Source organism: Dendronephthya gigantea, unplaced genomic scaffold (genome assembly GCF_004324835.1).
Source record: "Dendronephthya gigantea isolate DGI-Jeju-01 unplaced genomic scaffold, DenGig_1.0 000109F, whole genome shotgun sequence".
NCBI classification, from domain to species: Eukaryota; Metazoa; Cnidaria; class Anthozoa; order Malacalcyonacea; family Nephtheidae; genus Dendronephthya; species Dendronephthya gigantea.
The window spans coordinates 534,500-559,024 of record NW_021163119.1 but is presented as its reverse complement, the minus strand read 5'-3'; the positions used below and the strand labels follow the sequence as shown (position 1 = coordinate 559,024).

At 36.9% G+C, this 24,525-nt stretch overlaps 2 protein-coding genes across 3 annotated transcripts in view; both read right to left on the bottom strand.

Moving 5' to 3' along the window:
* The window catches only part of LOC114535028, a 69,832-nt gene that overhangs the window by 9,068 nt on the left and 36,239 nt on the right, over positions 1 to 24,525 (bottom strand). The gene's annotated exons all lie outside the window — the stretch shown is intronic.
* Positions 1 to 24,525, bottom strand: part of LOC114535002 — a 37,642-nt gene that overhangs the window by 9,572 nt on the left and 3,545 nt on the right. The window contains exons 2-3 of one of the 2 annotated variants that reach the window (XR_003688180.1): positions 12,677 to 12,765; positions 6,797 to 11,958 (exon numbers count right to left, since the gene is read on the bottom strand). Coding sequence is in view for 1 of the 2 variants with exons in the window: in XM_028556378.1 (XP_028412179.1) it covers positions 7,351 to 11,937 (4,587 nt within the window). In the remaining variant the exon portion in view is untranslated. Of the gene's footprint in view, positions 1 to 6,007; positions 11,959 to 12,676; positions 12,766 to 24,525 lie in introns of those variants that run through there. The other variant, XM_028556378.1, reaches the window with a different exon arrangement.

Sequence of the window (24,525 nt, the reverse complement as noted above, 5' to 3'; positions counted from 1 at the left end):
AAGAACTCGTAGGAGTAAAATTAGGCCGATGTTTCCGCACGAATTTTACCCACATTTTCTTCTGTTCTTCATTTGCGGGAAACTTATGCATCGATATCCCCTCAACGTGATATGTATTCATGCAACTGCGCAATCCAGGAACTCCGCAGACGCAAAATTTCCCCCTCTTCGCTCTTTTCGTGGTGGAAGCTATGCTTGTTGAATTCAAAATGCTTAGTAACTCATAACGTAGTGTTTTTATAGGGCAAGATTGTAACGATTGCGTGCGAGTGCAGGTTTGAATTTTGTGACATGAGGGAAATGCGGTAGCCAAGACTAGATGCACTGTGTCACTGTGTCTGTCGCGCAAAGCAAGCACGCAATTCTAGCTGATGTTTTCTAAGTAGAGGTGAGAAAATACTAATCAAATTCCGGTTTATTTTAAGTGCAAAAACACGCAATGTGAGCATCACGAGTGATTGTGAGTGAACGCAAATTATATAATAAGTATATCGCGTTTGAAGCAGTTACAAATTCCATAACATTAATTATGGTATACCATGCACGCGTATGCGGTGTAATGTCAATATGGTATGATGTCAGTAATATAGATAGATAGCCTACATATTCAGTCCTAATGTAGATATTTCGTATTCATTTTAGGAATGCAATTTTCTAGTATTAGTTACTACTCTACATTGTTTACAATAGTTGATATCACTTTTACATAATATGCGGTATGTATGCGGTATGTATGCGGTACGTCTGAAACCTCACGATGCGGTATATAGTCTATCGCAGCATAAAAAGTGCATTTTTGGCTGCTACGATTCTTCATGTTGTAATTATATTCTGTCTATAAACTAAAATTTGTGACTACAAAAAGCGGATTCGTCAAAATCGCTCCGGAATCCCAATTCTACATAGACGCAGCTATACAACATCGTATATAGTAATACATATCAAAAGATCGAGCTGTGTCACACTGCCTACGTCATTAGCCGCGCGATGGAATGTTAGGAATTTCGCCAGTAAAGAGTCTAAAAATCGAACTTTAATCGTAAATTTCACAAACTTCTAGTCCGAATTTTTCGACAAGGTCGGTATATTTATGATCGGAAAACACGAATTTTTTAGAAAATGCAAAAAACCCGAGGAATGTTTTTCCAGTATCAGTATCACACAAGACCACAACGCGACGAAGCGCTGTGCAGTGCCAGGCATTTAATAATGCAAGTTTATTCAATACGACGCCACAGCGCTGTTCTGCACCTACATGCACATACAACCAACCATGTCTACTTTACCGTGTTGTTGATAAATCATTTATAATCACAAACGTACTAGTTCAAAATTTAGAATGTGATATAATCTACATGGGCAAAACCATATGTAGACGAATATGTCGAACATAAACAAAATCACGCCTTACTTAAGTGCATCGAAAATGGGAAAATATTCTGGAAAATATTTATGTGGCAAAAAGCGCATGTACAAGAGCTGTTTTCTGGTTAATACCCTGTATTTATAATAACAGACGGATGATGCGTTTCTATAGTCACACGAGGGTCTTAAACTGTAGTCTGAAAATTTGTTGCTGCAGGATATGACTCCAATGGCATAGGAAGGTCGGTAACATCATATTATTCTGGCGATGAGTTAACAATTTCGGAATTGTATTCCTTATGTTTAAAGAAGCGAGAAATGTGCAATGTATTTCAAGTATCACTATCACACGAGTATACTGACAACGCTACCATTTCGGCATTATGCAGACCAATATTTGGCAATAATGCAGATAGACTAGCAACTACGTTTACAAATTTAACATCATGCGCGAAAATTTAAAAGCATGTCTCTAAATCAACGAGAATCATAAATCACATCTCAAACGCCTGAAACCTCACTTTAAGAACATTGAAAGGAAGAAAAAAACTAAATTTGCAATTTTATTTCACCACGCCACAGACAAAGCGCTGTGTTGTGGCAAGACCTTATACGACTGTGACGACTTCACTCTGTTGATGACATAAAATAATTTATATTCTTCAAAAAACCCGACTAACACTGACATAAACGTACCTTTTCAAATCATGAAAGCGATTATTTCAATACATGGCTAAAATTCCACACAAATTCACCAAAATTTGCAGAAGATACTCACGATGTAGATATATTTAAACAAAGACGGAAACTGATTGTAATTTAAAACCTCACAAGCACTTAGTCTCAGTAGAGATTTCATCACACGCATTGTTGACAGAACGTCATGAATCATACTTTCGATAAAAATATTATCTTGTGCAGGGATCAGCCATGACGGTGTGAGGGAAACTGGAAATTTCTTTATAAACGCGGAATGGCTCGTCTAACTTGGCTGAGAATTAATGTTGTGTTAATACGTAAATGACTGTTCTAATGATTTCTGGTTTCAGAGAAAATGCCTCTGGTTAATTAATCACAGTGAACCAAACTGACCATGGTCAGTTTGTGAAAATATAAACAAATTTAAGTTTATAAGAAAAACAATTACTGTCATGAAGACCACCCAACCACCCTAGAGACGACACCTCAGTATTTACTTGCAACATTTCACTTGCAATCTGTAATTCTGGTTTAATATTGATAATTGATTTCCAAGGCTACATGAAATGTCATTATGTAAAATACTTGCCATAGAGAACTCTGTCATTCATTAGCTGGGATTGCATTGGGTCTGATTAAGTTCAAGCACCCTCATGAATGAAAATATTTGCAACTAAAGTATTGTTGAACTGACAGATAATTTATTTCAGTGATTGACAGATATTGTTGTACTAGATGGACTGATCAATGACTGACCAGTGTATTTGTTAAAATACTTTTGGTTGGAACAGATGGTGAAGTCTGAATACATAGTTAACATGATAGCCAGAGAATGACTTTTTATCAATTAGCTGTATACAAGCTGGTATTATACATGAGAAAGAAACCATAACAATAAATGCACATAGTGTAAAATGTGATCGCATGTGGATGTAAGATTAATAGAAGTAGAATACTGTACTCAAATTATGATTTATAAATTTTGTAAAATATATCTCAGTCTTTTAGTCATGTGATATTGGCGTTGATATAACATATATTATTATTTATTGAAAATGAGTCAAGAGTTTTGATTGGCCAGCAGCTGTTGGCGAAATCGTCATATCCGCTCGGCAGCTGCCCAAATTTGGACAGTGACGTCACTTCGTCGGATATGAAAAAAATTATTGCACGTTTGACGTCACTTCGTCAGATATGAAAAAAATTATTGCACGGTATGACGTCACGCTAATTTATGCGGCTTGTGCCAAAACCTAAAAGCGGGAAAATACGAATGTCTAAAAATGTCTACAACGCAAGCGTTTAGTCTAAGCCCAAAATTTTTGCAAATAAATAATAAAACAATTATTGAATTCGGTTCTCGCAGGATATGAGGAATTATCAAGGCCTCGGTTTGTGTTATCCGCCTCAGCCTTCGGCTTCGGCAGATAACACAAACCTCGGCCTTAATAATTCCTCATATCCTGCTCAACCTCATTCAATAATTGTTTATTGTTTGACCATGATCAGGTGGGTTTTAGCTATAAAACTTAATACCATTCAAAGTTGCATGAAGAGTATATATATATATATATATATATATATATATATATATGTTATTTACCACATTGGAGGTCCATATAGGGAAATATTTCCCAAGGTCTCAAAAACAGCCCGAGGGATGTTTTTGAGACCCAGGGAAATATTTCCCTATATGGACTGACTAAACTGGTAAATAACAGGGTTTTTTGCAGTCGGAATTCATATTTTAGCATTAGCTCTGTGCTTTTAAATCCCTCGCAGGACCGCTCGCCTCCTCATACGGACCGCTCGCCGTAGCCAATCAGATTGCAGGAGAGGCTAAAATATGAATTTGGACCGCAAGAAAAAAAAATTGAATATATTATCCAGTTCCAGGATAGTTTCAAGCAAATCTGTTGCCGAACAATTTTCCTAAGACTAGGTCGAATAAAATGTTTATTTAAAATGGACATGCAAGAAATGAATGAAATGATTTTATTCTCCATGAAAGAGATTTCTGGACTCTGGTCTAAATAAATTAGTGAATGTTTTAAAATTGATTTCCTGTGTTATAAAAACTAGGGGAGAATTATATAAATTCAAAATTAGATGTGTTTAATACGACCATTTTATAGCAGAACTGATGAAACAAAAATATAGCGCTGACTGGTGTATTATTTTGCACACGATAAACACAAAACTTTGAAAAATAAATTCCTTCCGTACCCAGCTAAATCAGATTGTGAATATTTTTGTTGACTAAGCAATATATATATAACTAAACCAACAATGCGCAATATACTACGTGAAACACCAATATAAACCAAACCATCCCGTCAAAACATTGTAATATGAAACAAAATAGACAAGGACGCATGCGTATATCGCAATATGAGAGAAATCTCCCCAGGAATCTAGCACATACCTTCGACAATCTGGTCTTGTCTAGTCTGTATTACCACGACTAGTGCAAAGCCGTATGTCCATGTTTTTGTACTTGTCTGCGTCGATAAACCTTGTTAAAATAACTTCAGCTTTCTCAATGAATAAGTTGATCACCCACGACGAATCAGGATCACTTTGGGAGCTTCTAGTCCAAGAATACGATCATTTTGACAAATAACGAACACAGACTTTGAAGAAATACAAAGACTCAAAGAGAACAGGAAATGGGTGAGGTTTTGGGTGTGGCCACTGAGCTATATGGCTCTGCGAGCTGAGGTTACAAAACTGGAACGATATCTCTATCATTTTTTATGCCCCATTATTGAATGATTTGTATATTTTTTAAATTGCTGATAATTGCGGGTAACTGTTCAAAAAATACCGCCTTTAAAAATATTGGGGAGAGCATCGAAAAATTCAGTTAAGATCGAGGCCTTGGGGAATAATTTAAAAAATCACACTTTTTTTAAACCTACAGATCTAACTTCTCTTGATAGTGGAAAAAATTAAGTCCAAATGTCAAAAATTTGTTATAATTTGCCTTTTCTACTATTCCAAAGACTGTTTTCCAGGTTTTTTTTCACACGCGTTTTTTTTTCATACGCACGTTACACACGGAAATCTAAATCATTATACATGTTATCTCTGAAAATATAAATAAATTGAAAGAGTTTTCTGTAAATTTTAACAAATAATAAAACATTTTAAGGCATTTTTACGTGGGTTTACGTGCGTATGAAAAACGCTTAAAGCCCCGTTCACACGGTACCGGATTACCATCAGGTCAAATTTTGAAGCTAATGAAAGACAGCAGTGTTTTTTAATGTCTGAGCCTTGAATAAATATACCAAATCTATCAAATTACTGATAAGCATTTTCTAATAATCGTTGCTTCATAACGGCAAACGAAGATGTCGTGATGAGTGGATCCGGTGCCGTGTGACGCAGCTTAAGTGGAAGACAGCCTTAAGAAGCAAGGCAATAAAAAATTGATTAAAACGAACCACATGTTTTCCAATTGTTTCGACATTGCTGGAATTCCTGCATGGGAGAAATTACCACAATAGAAAAATTCAAATCTGTTGGAGCCACTGTTGAATTTTTAAAACATTCCTTGCAATTCGGTGCGGAACAGAAAAACTGAGAAAAACTTTCAAAACATAAAACTATCCACCCCTTCTCTCCCTCCGCGATGCCTGGACGATTTTGAATATCTCACGGGTGTAATTTGAGAACGCAAAATGAATCTTGCCTGAAAAGGTGACTCCTCTTATCTTCAGAATTTTAATAATTATTCCAGCCTCAAACTAGCTCACAAAATACATTTATAAAGTTAACTGATCTACGGTCCGATGCTCGCAGAAAGGCAAAAATAATTTTGTCTTCAATGTGTAGAAATTTTCATAAACGTTCGCAAAAAAAGAAACAAATATCAAGTTTACTCAGACCATGTTTTGATCCAGTCTCCAGACGAATATGGTTCTTGGCAGGGTTGGACAATTACATGCTGACAGTAGGCAAATATTTAAATATTCAGCAATATTCTTGTCATGTGTTCTTGTGTGGACCAGGCACGTTCGAAGTCATAAAATCCTATTTTACCACTTGATGTTAGTTTGCTTACAAATAAGCTATCTATAGTGTTAAATAAAAATCTAAGCTTGAGTATATTAAATTATGATACCCACCATCTGTAGGGTTTCTAAATTCGCAATGTCGAACGCATTAAAGATAAAAAAACGGCGTTTGAAACACACCTAAGATATTATTTGTTGTGTTGTTTCGTGACTTTGTTTTTCATGAACATCAGATGTCTTGAACATAATATTATTTACATTTCAGTCAAGTTTCTACAATTTTCCAGCTCCGCTTCAGAATATAAATATCTTCCTTCCCAGCGAAAAAACGAACGTTCCCTGTAATGTACATAGTTCTTGTAGTTCCATTACGGGCGAAACTAGAACGATAAATGTGGTGTTGTTTATTCATATATTCAGTTCTGCCAAACAGATTTCCATTCTAAGCTATTGCACTTACAAAGGGAATCCGTCCGGCACAACTGAAAACATGAATACTCAACAACCCCCCCCCCCACTTATCGTTCTAGTGCATAGTCCCGTTATCTTTCTTTTTCATCAGCATCCAACTTCGTGAACAAAATACAGCTAATACAGTTACTACAACTTCTACCATTATTTCAATAACCAGCGCAATTACCATCAGCACCATCGTAGAGACCAGAACCATCACCACCATCATAGATAAGAACTATCACCACCAACATGACTGTAACTATCATAATGAACATCTTAAACAACACCATCATACGACTGGCATTGGTCACAGTTTTTTAGGACTTGTTTCTTGCAGATGTATTCAAGATATCATCTTTGTTTTGTTTAACAAACTGTAACCCCAGTTAGGGAGGCAAGGGAGTGCTATCACTTGCCCAAGGTGAACTCCCAGACAAACGGAGGGAAGGAAGTGTCTTACTTCTCCATTCTAGACCAGCTCCAAGCAAAGTCTAGCCGCTTCCCCAAAACAATGTTCTTGATGATAGTCTCTCATGTTATTGTTCACTAAATCCATTATAAAATATCCTAACTGAAAAATCAACTCCAAAACATCTGTCGTTCATAACAGTCTTCTGCTCTTGTTTTTCGTCCTCGTGTGAACGAGTTCACTTCAGTTATCTTTAAGGTAAACAACTTGCTGGAAAACCCAACATGTAAGAAAATACTTTGTGTAGATTTTCCTAAAAGGAGTCAAAACCTTTTTCTGCAAGACGACTTTATTCCGGTTAAAGAAAGGATTGACTACTGCACCTCGCTTAATATCATATCACGAAGCAACTGCCCGTTGCTTAAGCTTAATATCATCCAACAAAGAATTTTGTGGAATAGACAGTCGAAGAAACACCATATCACCTTTGTAGTCAGGAAAAGCCAGCACGTCCTCTTTTTTGGAAAGTTGAATTGTTTGGCTTGGCCTAAATGTGTTCAAGTAACGTTGATAGGAAGTGCTGAGAACCGCGCCAGAGTCCATGTCAAAAAATATTATCAGGTATTCAGATAAAGTCAATACAATTCTACTCTTGTGAATACAAAATGACCTCAAATAAGAAATGGGGTTGAATGCAGGAGTTATATATTGATAATCACCAGTGTCCACATCAATTATCTGACTCTCATTAAAACACCTGTGCATGACTATTGCGACTTTGGAATCATTACTGAAAATTACGACATAAGGCAATCTGTCAGGCCCTCCAGCATTACCGTGACAAAAGACTTCATATGAAGTTGGGTTTTTGGTATTTCTTTTCCAAATATAACATTCATGCTCATTACAAGCAGAGATAAAGGCACCACCAGGCGAGATTTCCACTTCCATCTCAGGCCTAATTCCAGGCAAATTGATCATTACAGGAGCATCAACATCTCTGACATCGAGAACTTTCACGTGTTCGAAGCCTCCGAAAGCCAAGCTGACAAAGCCTTCAGAAAAACCAACCTTTAAATCTAGGAAATCAGACCAGCTCTCTGGCCTGAATTCAGACAAGTCTTTTAGCGACACGTCCTGACTATCAGTAAACAAGATCTCTTGATTGTCATCTACCGGGTATCGCGTTAATTTGGGAATTCCGTCAATAAATTGACTAATAACAAACAAGAAATCTTCTGACCACCAGCATAAAAATATTGACCTGCATTGGCTGCTTTTGAAACGTTGTTCAACTTGGCTGGTATAGACATTCCATATATTGATATATCCATCTGAGTTGCAGGATGCAAGTCGAGAACCGTCAGGAGAAAACGAACTCGAATAAACAAACGTTGCATATGACAGACAGGATTGCTCTTGTTTAGGAGCTAATGTCTTAAAGACAATTAGTTTTCCATTATCCGAATAGAGCCACAGATTATCTTCTAAAGCTGTTATTTTGACTCGAAAAAAGGGATCATAGTAAGAATAGGCCAAAAAATAGTTCCAAGCAACAATCGCCGTCAAAGGAATTATTTCTGTGACACTCGAATAACATAATTCTTCCATAGAAATCGAAAAAATACACTCCACACCTTTGCAGATCCACGGACACGACATTATACATTTTCTTTCATGTGTTTCATCACATAACCTCATTTTATATTTGTCATATAACCTTACTTCTAACTGTTTGTAATTTGGTTCCTCAAATCCCCGCTGAAAACATCGTTCACATTTTCTACTCTTTAACACATCTGGCTTCTCCCTTTCCACGTGAGATAATTTTCGCTTATCACTTCTTTGCAATGTGATGGCGTTCCAAACACACAACGAATAACCCGGATAAGATGAAGATTCTGAATTTGCAATAATAAATAACCCTGTGACGCTAAAATAACACCAATCAACAAGAAATCCAGCACAAAGCGACGACAGCATTTTTTGTTTAGGAACGTCCCATAGTTTAATTGTGTTTAAACCGTCCTTAGTCACCAGTCTTTTGCCGTTAGGGGAAAATGCACAGGACAGGAACGTCTCTTCATTTCCAGGGAAATATGGAACTTCCTTTCTTCCAGCAATGCTAAACGCCGTTTTTAGTTTACCAAATAATATGAGCGAATCGTCTGGAGAAAATGTGCAGCATGGAATTTTTTCCGATTTTGTTGAACAATTCATAATTTCAACTAAAGTTGGTACGGATATCACATGGATAAAATTACTTATTCCAACTGCTACACTTTTCTCATCGTTAGATAAAGCAACAGCTGTAATAAAACCAAAGTCACTGTGTTTCCAGACTGCTCGCGGCAAAACCGAAACTTCGTAAGAATTCGACTCGACAAAAGGTGAAAGGTTTGATAGTAGCGTCTCCGCGATTTTTTTCTCATCATCGCTGAAATAACCTTCTGGAGAACGGGTAAGAACCGCTTGTAAATACCATTGTGGGAGTAGTGTCGAATAATTTTTTTGTAAGCTCTCGTAATGTTCCACGCGATGCACAAAAGACTCAAATTCAATGACATGGTACGAAATGCGGGCGCGTAAATCTTCGTTTTTTAACCCAGAACATTGCAGTAATTTGTGCCAGAAACGCAGGAAATCATATAAACTGATTATCACATTGAACATATAACAAACGATAATAACATCAACTGACCAGAAACCACCCTCTTCCATTTCACACTTTTCTAGATGTTTTAAACCATGTTTCAGAGCGTATTCCACGTCATTAGTATACTTCAACTCAAGTCCTGAGCGAACACCTTCCACAATTTCCTCAAAACCCTTTTCGCATAAAAGCCAAAGCGATCTATGTCCATCATCGACCTTGACAGTATACTGGTGATCTTTGTAGCCTTTTGCAAGAAGCCAATCAATAACGGATTTGTGAAAAACGGTTAACATGTCATCTGAAACGTACAACAAGCACGATACGGTTTCATTAATTTTGTTGATGATGTCTTTCGTTTCGCGACAATCTGGAGCTAAACCAAAAGCCTGAGCGATGAAAGTGAGAGGAAGAGGTCCTTCGGAAGCTGCCAGCATTTCCAAAATTTTCAACACATCAAACTTTTCATGTTTTAAGTCGCTAAGCTCGTCTTCCAGGCGTTTAAAATATCGTTCGTAAACACAATTCAGTCCTTCTGGGAGAAACTCCATGACGTCATTATTTGTTATCTTTTTAAGATCATAGCGAGCCCTTAGCCCAGATTGAAAGTGATATGCATAGAGAAATGAGCCTTGACATTTGGCAACAAAAATGGAAAGTAAACTAATAGATTTATCCCATCTTAACCGGCGAAGATATGGATACTCATACAAATCTTGGCTCACTTCACTTTGATTTACTTCCCTGCCAACTAAACTTGGAAGACATTCTTTAAAATAAAGTTCAAGATCTGTGTTATTGTTAGCGTTAACATTCGCAATGTTCGTCTTTTGATGGTCTCTTAGTCTTAGATCAGCAACGGAAATCTCTGGTCTGCTCGTCACCAAGATTTTGATGTACTCGGGAAGATCAGGGAAATATTCAGCAATCAAATGAGTAATTTCATTCTTATTATCAGCAGCACTTTCATCTAAGCCATCGATCACGACTAAACGTGGCTCTTTTATTTCCAATTCATCTAGAGGATTTTGCAAATATATTTGAAAGGCATCTTTGAGGTTTTTGATTTGATGACGTCGTCCTAACTGATCAAGGAGCTCCTCTTTAAAACCAGGGACATTCTTACACATCTGACTTGCGAGAGACTCCAACATTACCATAGGATCTCTTAGGTTTGAATCACTGAAATCACAAAAATGACAAGCAGCCAGCTTTCCATTCTTCTCAAAATCTTCACAGATTTTAGCGGCAAACACGCTTTTACCAAATCCTGGTCCAGCTGTTATTAACTTTATTCTCGAATCGCTGTCACACTTTTGAAACCACTCGTTAACTTTCTCTAACAACCACTCTCTTGTTCCAGGAAGGAAAAAATTTACTTTTCGTTTAATTTTACCCTTAAAATTATGCTTAGCAAGTTTTCGCAATAAATCTTCATCACTTTCCAAGCGGGAATTTTTTTCAGGAATGGTGTTGACAGGTATTGATAGCGTACGCTTGGCCAATGACTGTCGCATTTCATTTACTGCATCGCGCGTTTCATTTACTGCATCGCGCGTTTCATTTACTGCATCGCGCGTTTCATTTACTACATCGCGCGCTTCATTTAATGCATCGTGCGTTTCATTTACAGCATAGTGCGTTTCATTTACTGCATAGTGCGTTTCATTTACTGCATCGTGCGTTTCATTTACTGCCTCGCGCGTCTCTTCAGCGACTTGTGTTATATTATTTACACCAGCTTCAATTACTTTAAGCAATTTAATACACTCATCTTCGTGCAGTTTCCAATCTTTAAGCTTTTGCACATACACTACTTCTTTAGGCCCAAGAGGACATTTTTTTAAATCGTCGACATCACTATGTAAAACGCCCAATTCTACCAATGTCTGGGAGATTTTCTTCCATAAAGATTGAAATGTTGAATTGTCAACTCTGGTTGTTGTTACATGTGCAATAACTTCATTTCTGTAACACTTGATTCTTGTGATATTCGCTTGCGTTGACCTATCAGTATCCGGAGGCATTACACTCCATCCTGTTGATGGAAAACCACAAATGTTCCGGAATAGAACTGTAAGTAACGTGACATCAAAGTTTTTGGAATCTGGCGGGTTGCCAGACGGAGGAAACAGTAAATCCCACTGGGAATTAGTAATAACTCGAGGTTTTAACTTTTGAAGAGATCTTTTGTTTGCAGCCAGTACTCCAGGTAGACTAACAGGTGGATGGCTGGTATCAAATGTATTTCTCAAAGCCTCAGTTCCTTTGTCAACTAAAAGTCTACTGAGTCTTGTAAAATTTGCTTTTTCTTGCAGTTCGTCAGAAGCCATGGCATTAGACAGGGTTTATTACTGTAACAAAATGGTTGTATTAAATATATAGGCTACACCGAGAAAAAGAATGGGATGGAGTAGATTTTCATAAAAGAAAGTCGCAAGGGTCTTGTTAAACGAAGGGATTTCTTGTGAAAATAATTTTGTGAAGAGATATATGTTTTAGGAGTAACGTTTCTGACTTGCTACCACCCATATGACAAACTCACATGAACTTAATTTTAGAATTTCCAGTAAACGTTTCGTCTTTCTTATTGTGTGCGGAAATATGATTTCCCTTGATAATCATTCATAAAACATTTCTCTTCCCAGACTAGCGGCTGTGCCTCCTAAGTATATAACCAGTTAAGCTGGATTATTATATTTTCGTAAGTCTATGCAGTATTATTAGGCGCTAAGGGATTGAGTCTATTAAAATAAAACTGTATTGATCGATCCTTAGTCTCAGAACAACTAATCCGCCTTATTTGCTTTTTAATGTTTGATTATTGTCAGGTTTTAGCCCCTGAACCTCGCAATCGTGTTATGAATTATTTCAATATTGGTTACCGGTTCATTTAACATGACATCACAGCTCTGTACTGTACCGCTCAATAGAATACAATAGACACTCATACTGTTAATATTCGAAGAACGTAATGACGTCACAGCTCTGTACTGTACCGCTCAATAGAATACAATAGACACTCATACTGTTAATATTCGAAGAATGTAACCAACACTGACACAAACGTACCTTATCAAATCTTCAAAGCGATGATTCCACTACATGGTCAAATCTCGGAAAGGATAACGGACAGATGGACTGAAATGTAGATTTAAGACCTATAGAAAGAACAAATTCTGATTGTAACTTTCACCCACCCAATCAGTGGCTAGAATGACATGTGAGTGTCACGTGGGATGCGTATTTATAATGGTAATTGTACTGAGTGGAGTGCTCATGCGTCATTACAAAAATCTCACGACCACGAAACAGGAGACCATAGTTATATTTCAGATCGTATACAAACCCTCAATTTTGTTTGCTAGAATGAATATTATTATTACTGTTTACTAAAACAAATCACTTCGCAGCCCTAAAGCTGAAATACACATGATTTTCGCAAAGAAATAAAAAGTAGGTATCATTAAGAATGTATCTATGTTTTACAGCAAACATTTTAATAACTAGTTTAACTGTGGTTATATAAAAACTAACTATACTTTCGGTTCGGTCAGAGAATAAAAGACATTAAGGTTTAGCAAATTTTGATAATTCTTAATTCTACGATTTCATCTAACATAAACTTTCTTAAATTTGTTGTGGTTGCATCTTGGAATCATAAAACAGTTTTGATTTTTAAGGTTGTAAGTTTGTGGATGTTTTGCAGATAAATAATATAACGTGGAAAACCCACTCATCTCATTATTTCTCGTTCTCCCAAACTCCCACGCGTGTTTCTATAACTGTATACATCACAGAAACATCACAGAACTTTACTCCCGTATATATAACCAACATCATGTTTCAGCCTCGTATCGTGGCCATTTAAGGAGACAAAACTAAATAATTACCGTCATTGTATAATAAGAATAATAACTTCTTATTAACCGAGCGCGAGGTCTTTACCGAGAAATATCGGACCGAGGTCTTTTTGAACAGACCGAGCCCGAATTAAGAGCGAAGTTTGCACTAAAATATCGAGGTCCGATAATTCTCGGTAAAGACCAAGCAAGCAAGGTTAATAAAAAGGTTATTATATGGCATAAGGCATGTATTTGCACTTAAAACAAACAAGAAATACATGGATTCGTATTAGTAGCCTGGTACGCATTTGATAAAAACAAAAACAAAATATTTCTATTATTAAATTATTTAGTTTACCTAAACTGTCTGGAGACGTCTTATTTATTTCAAAAGCAATTATATACGTCATCAGTCTACGTCACTACGGAGTACCATGAGAAGCACGCGCTCGCTTTCCTAGCCATTTTACACACGCTTTCTTAGCCGCAACATCAAATTTCTCCATCGCTGGGGATTTGTTAAACAGCAACTTCGCATCCTTCAAGCTTACTCTTCTAGCAAGACTTATATCGCTTGGTTACGTGAGTAACGTAGAGTAATTTGGTAAAGGTTTATTAGTTAGTCCTTTTCAGGCTTTATTTCACAATTTAGCTTTTCGCGGGATAAGTCGGATAACACAAAATATTGTCATGAATCCGACCAACAGTGATACTCAATCTTCTGAAAACCCCATGACTTTAGGTCAACCTGATCATGTTGACTGCCTAACAGGCCAGGCCACCGGCATTACTCTTTGGTGATGATTTGGCTAAACAAGTGAGAGATGCCAAAGAAACGAGTAATATAAGCCTAACCCTTGGCGCTAGCCGAAATAGACAAGCCCGAACCATGCAACCGTCCAACATATCGACCCGATTAATCGTTTCACTAATTCTCGTCCACCGAGAAACAACCATTCTGCTATCAACTATCGCGCTGACAACAGGCCTCATTTTTTGGGGAAGGGCTAGAAAAATCGATTTTCAAAAAAAAACCCGGCAGGAAATCTTGAGTACTCTCAAACAGATTAAATTATTGGTAAGTCAATTTCCGCTTAATTTTGACCGTTTAACAAACTACTTACGAAAGACTTACTGTAAATACCAATAACCAATACCCATATTCGTGTCTACCTTGATAACACGACCACAATCGCAGTAATTAACCATATGGGTACTAGTCTCTCCCCAAATTGCAACACTCTGGGTAAACGTATCTGGGAATGGTGTATCGGCCGAACTATTTGGCTAACTGCTGCTCATATACCAGGAGTTGACCATAATATAGCCGACTCTGAATCACGCAGCACTTGCACTCACGCTGAATGGATGGTTGACAGCTCAATCCTTAAGCGTGTTTTCACTCACTTGGGATTCCAACCAAACATTGATATTTTTGCATCACGCCTTAATACTCAATTTCCTACCTAATGTGTCATACCGACCTGACCCTGCAGGTGCAATCGCGGTAGATGCATTCACACTTAACCTGGCTAAATTCCAGTTTTATGTCTTCCTCCCATTTAGTGTCATAGCCGCATTACTGCATAAAATCCAGGAAGAAGGAGCGACGGGGGTAGTGATAGTGCCAGACTGCCCAACACAACCCTGGTACGCCAAAGCCATGCAAATGTGCCGACAAACTCCAGCAAGCGTGGGTCCGGGGAGAAACCTGTTGAAATTGCCCGGCCAACCTCGGGAGTTACACCCTCTACACAAGTCCCTGGTGCTGCTAGTCTGCCGCTTATCCGGCAACAGCTAATTGCCCAAGGTTTATCGGATGCAACAGTTAATATTATAATGGCGTCATGGCGCCAGGCAACAGAGAAACAATACCAGTGTGATCTTTTAAAATGGATTAGATTTTGCAAAGACAATGATATAAATATTGAACGAGCCAACATGCAGAATGGGCTTAAATTTCTTACATTCTTATACAAACAAGGAGTAGGCTACAGTGTCATTAACACAGCGCGGTCTGCACTATCTGCAGTGATAACTCCGAATAGCGAGCAAACGTTTAGCGAACACCCTTTGGTGAGCCGACTTCTCAAAGGTATATTCGAGCTTAAACCATCCCTCCCCCGATACTCGATCGTGTGGGACGTGGGCACAGTTCTTAAATACCGTAAATGATCCAATAAACGCCCCCTATCAAATAAACGCCTCGTATCTAATAAACGCCCCCCTTGAAGTGTAAGTTTGTTTTAGACGCCTCTCTCTAATAAACGCCCCGAGTCTAATAGACGCCCCTCCCCCAAATCGCCTTAAGGCTTAAAGCAATTATAAAGGAAACGCTACACACAGTAACATTAAAGAATTTATTTATTTAGTGACATGTGCGGTTGTCGTGTTAAGAGTGGTTTGCTTATAATCTCTTGTTCGATTTCAAGCTCAAAGTACGGATATCACTCCTTAATTCTTTTGATTTCTGTATTCATTACGTCGGCAACTTTCTTTCGGTTATTCGGTTTTGGTACATGCAGTCCTTGCCTGTTATAGTGGAGCTACCTCTATCAATATTGACGAAAAAATTAACAACTTTATTAGCTTTTTTAACTGCACAACGATGCCAAACCTTATCTAGCTTAGACCTCGATTTCATGCAGGAAACTGATGATGGAATTATATTTATAATACGCGAGAAACTAAAAACCACGAAGACGGGAAAACACCTCCCGTCTATCAAGGTTAAAAGCTATTCCGAGGACATCCGCCTCTGCCCTGTAGCCCATATTAAACACTATATTATTAAAACTAAACCTATGAGAGCTGATTCCAAATTGCTACTAAGTTACGTCAAACCATTTAAACCGGTTACAAATTCCACAATTAGTGGTTGGGTCAAACGTGTCCTCCAAGGCTCAGGCATCGACATAAACAATTTCTCAGCACACAGTAGCCGGACGGCGTCCTCATCTTACGGATTCCTATCTGGGTTGTTCCTTAAGAACGTACTCAAAGCTGGCGGTTGGACAAATGCAGGAACATTTGCCAAACATCATAATAAACCAATCGTCGCCAATTTTGGAAACAGCATACTTATAAATCACTTTAATAGCGAGGACAACAATGATCGCGAATGACTTATATATCTTGTATAGCTCTGATAACAAACTATTAAGACGGTGTATCAAACACTGAGATGGTTGGGGTTCACTTTCATCTTGCAAATCGCTGACCCTCACATCTTTCAATTCTCATGCTACTGCGTAGTGACGTAGACTGATGACGTAAATAATTTGAAAATTAAACGAGATTTAGCAACCTGTAAGTTGAAGTTTGATTTAAATTATATAACGTCATCAGTCCTGAACGAAGAAATAACATGAGAAGCACGCGCTCGCTTTCCTAGCCATATTTTAAAGACAGCCAACTCGCTGATTCTCACACGGAACGAAGAAGTATCGGGAGGGACAACTCTCCACAATGAAGGGAGGGCATGTTACTATTTCATTCAGGACTGATGACGTTATATAATTCAAATCAAACTTCAACTTACAGGTAGCTAAGTCTCGTTTAATTTTCAAATTTAATTTTCTCTTGAGCATTTCGATTCCTGCCGGAGGACCGATGGTTGACTCATTTTTCCATCAACTGTTCCTGGCTTGAATTTGAAGTGTGTATAATTCCACCCGAAATTAAGACCCTATAAAACCTCTAGACTTTACCTGCATCGAGTGAAGTGCCAAAAATCATAATTAATTTAAAACTGCCATGCACCTTAGAATGTCATGCGAATGTCATGTAGTTATGGAATTTGTATATTTAGGGGGTCATTTTTATGAGCAGAAAGTTCAATATTATTCATTTCATGGTAAAAAATGCACAACTGCACAACGCGACTCCAGGCATTTATTAATGCAAGTTTATTCAATACGACGCCACAGCGCTGTTCCGCACCTACATGCACATACAACCAACCATGTCTACTTTACCGTGTTGTTGATAAATCATTTATAATCACAAACGCACTAGTTCAAAATTTATAATGTGATAATCTACATGGTCAAAACCATATGTAGACGAATATGTCGAACATAAACAAAATCACGCCTTACTTAAGTGCATCGAAAATGGGAAAATATCCTGGAAAATATTTATGTGGCAAAAAGCGCGTGTACAAGAGCTGTTTTCTGGTTAATACCCTGTATTTATAATAACAGACGGATGATGCGTCTCTCTAGTCACACGAGGGTCTTAAACTGCAGTCTGAAAATTTGTTGCATCATATAACATCATATTATCGATAACATCATATTATTCTGGCGATGAGTTAACAATTTTGGGTGTACGTGCGTATGAAAAAGGCTTAAAGCCGTTCACACGGTATATTGAATTGCCATCAGGTCAAAGCTAATGAAAGACAGCGATGTTTTTTTAATGTCTGAGCTCTGAATAAATATACCAAATCTATCAAATTAATAAGCATTTACTAATAATCCTTGCTTCATATACGTATGTACGTATATACACTGTTAATTTTGAAGTGTTAAAATAGCACCACCGTAGGTGCCAAATCAACACCATGCAGTGGTGTTAAATAGAAAGTGCTATTTTGGCACCAACTTCGGTGCTAATTTAACACCACCAAATCTTGGATTGGCGCTAAAAGTGCCAACATGACACCATATTACCAGCACCATTGCAAGGTGCCAAAATAACACCTCTTTTGCCGAGGGGAAGTGTTAAAATAACGCCTTATAGGGAGTTAAATATGGGGTGTCAAAATAACACCAAATGGCGGATAGGCCGGGCCCGGGAAAGAGCAGGTTTGATTTTATTCAAGCTATTTAGTATTGGAAAATAAATTTGTATTTTCGAATGAGGTGATTTTGGAACAAAGAATTCCCGTGCGTTTTCGCACAACTATTCATCTAAAAGACGACATGGAAATTCGGCTTGTTGCTATGAATACGTCGGATACGTTTCTATATAAAAAACCCCCGAGATACATCGATAGTGATCCATTGTCCTTTTTATTTTATCAAACTATGTTATTTTGTGCTATGTATTGATTGCTACAAAGTAAATATTTCGCAATCGCGTATAGGCATACTATGTATGTCCATATAAGGAACGAAATATGACACGTGCCGGCGCCTGCATGCAAATTTTTTGAGCGCGTCGTTTGAAAACTCTTTTGAATCGTATATTCATCGAGATGTTTATGCTGCTGTGTTAAAGACGTTTTGAGCGTATTTACTCAACTATTTTGGTACTTCTAAATATCCTTAACAACAACGGGCGCCCATAAGGAAATTTCAAAGCAATTGGTTGTGGTATTATCTCAGAAATATCTTGGTAAGTGTTTGAATTTGATCAAATACAGACATACACAGTATCCATGTTCGCTCAAAGTCAAACGGCCAAATCGCTAAACAAACAAATGTGTGCTATTTTTTTATTCTAGAGAAGCTAAATGACGTATTCTACTTTACTGCGATCTCTTCAGCAAGCTGTGGTCAAAGAAAATATCATTGCGATAATAGGTATCTATTCATATTTACTTTACCGTAATTTTATGATGCGTCTTCGCTTTTCTCTTATGTTATTGACATAATTTAGCAAATATTTTATCCTATATCAACGATTGTCCGTGCTCTATTTTAATATATTAACGATAACCCTTGCTCTATTTTGATAAATTTGATTTTAGAGAGCAAGTTATTTGTTTAAAATCAATGCCTGTGTATGTCTTTTGATAAAATTATTACTGTAAGAAATATAATCTCTTACAGGTTTATACCTGAGAGTCCCATTTTAGCCTGTCATTTTTTAAATTCACGTTTATATTTTAGTCAAATAGCAAAGTTCACTGAACACATTCTATTATTTTGTTGCAGGTAAAGGCAGAATTTGGAAGTGAAATGTGCAAGAACGAATTGGTCCATGGTATGGCTGGCAAACAAAAATTGTGCCAAGAAGTATGTATTGGTTCTTTCGAACAGGATAGAAACAAGAAACAAGATTAGCTGCACAGAGAATCGGGTAAATCATGCAATTAATATACTATAATTTTCCCAAGGAGGTGTTTTACAATGTCACCTGTAGTTTATTGCCCCAGAATCTGCAACTTAGACTGTCTTTGTCCAATGCTTAGTGTGCCTATTATAGTTTTGGTAACCTAACTAGATTTTCTGCTATTGATATTTGATAAACAATTTGTTTTTCAAAACAGACATTCAGAGCACAGCTAGTGGTTGCTTTAGGTCTAACTGAAGGAGAATCTCTTCTCTTTATGTTAAGAAACCTTGTGGGCTGATTTGACTTGCTAATAATACTACTGATTATTGATAAATTTATCTTAGGGTTGATGACTCCATATACAGATGAGGACATACAAATAATAAAAAATGGCCATGGAAGAACATGCTGGGAAGTGAGTTTTTGTCGATAAATTTATACGAACTTGACATTGCTTGTCGAAAATTGTAATGTAGCATTATAAGAACTTGACATTGATTATCGAAAATTGTGAATATTTGTCTGACAGTGGTTTTTGTAAATAGTCCTGCAGAAGCAATTGTAAATATGCAACTGTGACCAAATATATTGATTTTTTATTTCCTTGTATAAGTGTCATTAATTTTGATTTAGATATGATTGCTGATGTAAGAACTGCACATTAAATTGCAGTAGGTAAAAAGGTGCTGCTTTAACACCAAATGTAGTGCTATTTAAACACCCAAAGGTGTTATTCTGACACCAGAATGGGCGTTAATTTAGCACCAGGGATTGGAGTTAATTTAGCACCCAGGTCATGGTGTTAAAATAGCACCTCAACAGGTGTTATTTTTGCCATATTCATTCAACACCTTTTTTGGTGCTAAATTGACACCTTCAAATTAACAGTGTATATATGATAGGATATGATATGTGTTTTATATGTTCTTTCTACACAAGTTTAACCAACCGGGCAAGCAGAAAATTCTACTTGACCGCGGTGGGAATCGAACCCGCGACCTTCGCATTTCTAGAAGGATGCTCTACCGTCTGAGCTACAAGGCCAAGTTGGGAACGACTGTTACTTAAGTTGTTATTGACATTACGGAGTTTCGTCCTTACGTTCCCACCGCGGTCAAGTAGAATTTTCTGCTTGCCCGGTTGGTTAAACTTGTGTAGAAAGAACATATAAAACACATATCACATATAACCCCACAAGTGAACACATGGCTCAATTAAGAGAAAAAGTACAAATATATATATATATATATATATATATATATATATATATATATATATATATATACAGTAGGAGGCAAAAGTTTGAGTCCAGTGACTGTATTTCATTGTTTTAGCAGCATATATTAATATCCTAAAGAAAACCTTACCGATAAGTGAACTAGAAAAAAGTAAATAAGTAAACAGAAAAATACATGCTGTACAACAACTATGAGATGTTATGATATTCATTTTTACGTATTTTAATGTGCAAACATGCATTTACAAGTCATTGCTTAGTTCCCTCTTTTTTGCTCTTGAAATGACCTTTATTCTTGCTCGCATAGATTCCATAGGTTTTTTAATGTCACACGTTCAATACCTTGCCAGCATTCGTTGACCACTTGCCTCAAGTCAGCCTGGCTGGCGGGTCTGTGCCTCGCCCTCTTCCGGTTAAAACGGTTCTACAAGTGCTCCATAGGTTTTAGATCTGGAATATGAGGTGGAAAGCCATGACAACGAGATCACCAGAATGAGTTTGCTTCTAAAAGATTTCTGGCACATAGAAGATGTGCATGTGCTTAGGGTGATTATCATGTATAGTTAGACGTGCGATCATCTTTGTACCAGATGAAATTCCATGTCCTTGAAGAATTGGATGATACTTTTCTTTAATTAGGATCCTATTATATCTTTCAATATTGCAAAACCGAGCATGACCAAAGCAGCTAAAAGTTTGCTTGAGTAGGATTTAGTTTCTTCGAACCTCTCCAAGGTTAGTTGCATACCACCTTTTTAAATTCTCACTTTTTCTGCGACCTTACGAGGAAAGAATCCTTCAATACTTAATGCAACTATTTGTCCTTGTGCACCATCACTTTGCCCTTTTTCCCACTCATCTTGGGCAGTGTAAAGGAATGAGAACTTTATTTTGTTATAATTTAGATCATTAGGACCAAAACAGTGTGCAATTAATATAGTTTACAGTACTGAAACACTAGCACGCATGTCTTAACTCGAATACGCTGCCAGGAATTTATACTGGAATTCTACAACGACTGGACTCAAACTTTTGCCTCCTACTGTATATATATATATATATATATATATATATATATATATATATATATATATATATATTTGATTTATTGTTTTCTATTGGCCCATTTTTAGCATTTGTTTTGCCCCATACAAAACATGTATTCTCCCCTATTTACTTTCATTCTTACTCTCCAGACGAAGGCCCTCAGGTGTTGTTTGAAGTGTTTTGTCTATTTCAGGCAGTTGTTATATCACATTTGATGCCATTATGTGAAATGCCCAACTCTTTTCAATTTGAAAATAAGAAATGTTCATGTGGTGAATAATGCATTGAAAAGTTGACTACATCCCAATCAACCTGACCTAATAAACCTTCCAGTCAACCAGTGAACATATGCAGATCATTTACAGTAACTTTTTTCAAATTAATATTCAAAATTACTTGAAATTATGAAAAGTAAAACAGCCAAGCAATTTTAGTTCACCATCTTGAAGAGATACAAAACACGCGCCGTTATTGGCCCGTTAGCCCCGTTATAGACTGAATCCGATTATCCGTCCACACGTAAACACGGAAACGGCGTTTTCGAAAAAACTCCACTCTGGAGAGCGTTTTTGAAAACGTCCGCCGGTTACGTGACGCAAGGCCAAAACGAATGAAAAAACCTCCGTTTTTAAAAATATCCGGATACGTGTGGACGGGGCATTAGAATACCTAAAATTATAGGACCAAAGGCTTTATTTCAGTTCAACACATAATTTGAAGATAAGAAATGTTCATGTGATGAATAATGCATTGAAAAGTTGAATGCATCCCAATCAACCTGACCTGATAAACCTTCCAGTCAACCAGTGAACATATGCAGATCATTTACAGCAACTTTTTTAAAATTAATATTCAAAAATGGGTTTTCCCGGATGAGCTTGAAGTCGCAAGTGCAGCGCGTTGTCACACAAATTATTTTGCAAATACAGTAGTATGCTAGTTCTTATGCACATGCAAGAAACATTTGAAAGTTTTATGAATACTGTCTGAATAACACTGTTAGGAAATCAGAGTGCTATCAGACTTTTAATTTTATCACCTCTGGATCAGACAGTTTACATATGGTTTGATTTTTTCAGTTATTATTATTAGATTATTTTGGTCATTAATTATTTCATAGTTTAAAGAAATTTAGCATGATCCTATTTCATTTGCATGAGATGTGATTGAATTAGTGATTAGGTGTTAGTGTAAACAGAGAACATAAGAATATCGGGTCCATTGTTAGACAAGCGTGCGAGAGAGAACAATAGTTTGACAATCAGTGGAGATCGACTCTTCAGGTACTGTGAGTTGTGATTAAGTTTGTTTCTATAATAGTTTAACTGTAATCTAATCAGAATCAATCAATTTAGAATTTACAAATATATTATGAAAAATCTCCATTGGATTGTGTTTGATTTCACCCAATTGATATAACATATATTGTTTGACTCATGTGATCAAGTGAGTCTTAACCTATAAATCTTAATGAGACTACAGTATGAATAATGTGTCATGAAAAATATTATAAAATTTGATCTGTATTCTGTGATTTGAAGGTTGCTTCTGAGGGGAAACCCATTTGGGAAAACATTTTCCCCTTTGCACCAACTGGGGAGTTCCCCAGCCACAGACATACATATTTAGCATGGATTAGATTTTTAGGACAAGAAAAGACAAAAAATAATCGCTTGACTATGGAGGAATTTCACCCTCTTGGATCATAGGCGGCCCAGAACTGATCTCACTGACCTCGCGCGACGCTTATGTAGTCTGAACAATCTTATATTATGACAAGGTTGGCAACTCTCACGCCAAATAAGCTAAAAACGCACGACGGTTGACTCAAACACCTTCACAAAACCGCAAATATTTCATAAAAATATGGCGAATAAGAAAAAAAAAGTACAACACATTAAACTTGAATAATTTTACTACATTTATACTATATTTTTAGCATTCAAATGTATTCCTATGCATGTATAGAACGTGAATGTTTTTTGGGTTTCTGTCAAATATATTTCAAAACCTATGCTGGGGACACCTTGCCTATACCTTCGTCATATTTTTAAATTGAAAATAGAAAGCTGATTGGTTGTCGTTTAAAAAGAGCCAATCAGCTTTCTATTTTCAATTTAAAAATATGACGAAGGTATAGGCACAGATTAGCTATATACAGATATGAAACTGAAGCCAAATCGAGTCACACGGTTTTCTGCCCAATGTGCGCATGCTTTACTTGCTTGGCAAGTGTCATGTCGAAATTTAATGAGTAAAAATCGAATTTTTGACAAAAAAATCATGATTTAAACAAAACCTTTAGGGCCATGTCCCATTTGACTTAAAATTTTCAAAAAGATGGATAAAGTGGCTCTTCTGAGCTAAGAACTGGTTTCTGAAATTATTTGATGCTGGCAAAAACAGTAAAAAATATAGCTGAGGAGTGCAGGGCTTGCCGTATGGAAAGCCGTGCAATAGTTTAGCACTGGCTGAGCTATTTTTGAGTTTAGAAAACATGTAATACATGCTTTAGATACAATATATCTCCAGGAGGTAAGATGAAATGAATTAACAAATATCTATAGGAATAATAGAAATGTGAAAACGAAATGATGGGAGCTTAAAAAGGATTTTGTGTACTTGAAATGAACAACAACACATGCCGAACATGGCATGTAAATTTGACGAGCAATTCAGCGTATTTAGCGATTTTAGGCGTTTGGCTATAAAAAAACAACTTCATCACCCTTGTCTTGGACTATTTTTGACACAAAGTTTACAAATTGCTGCTTATGCGCGATTAT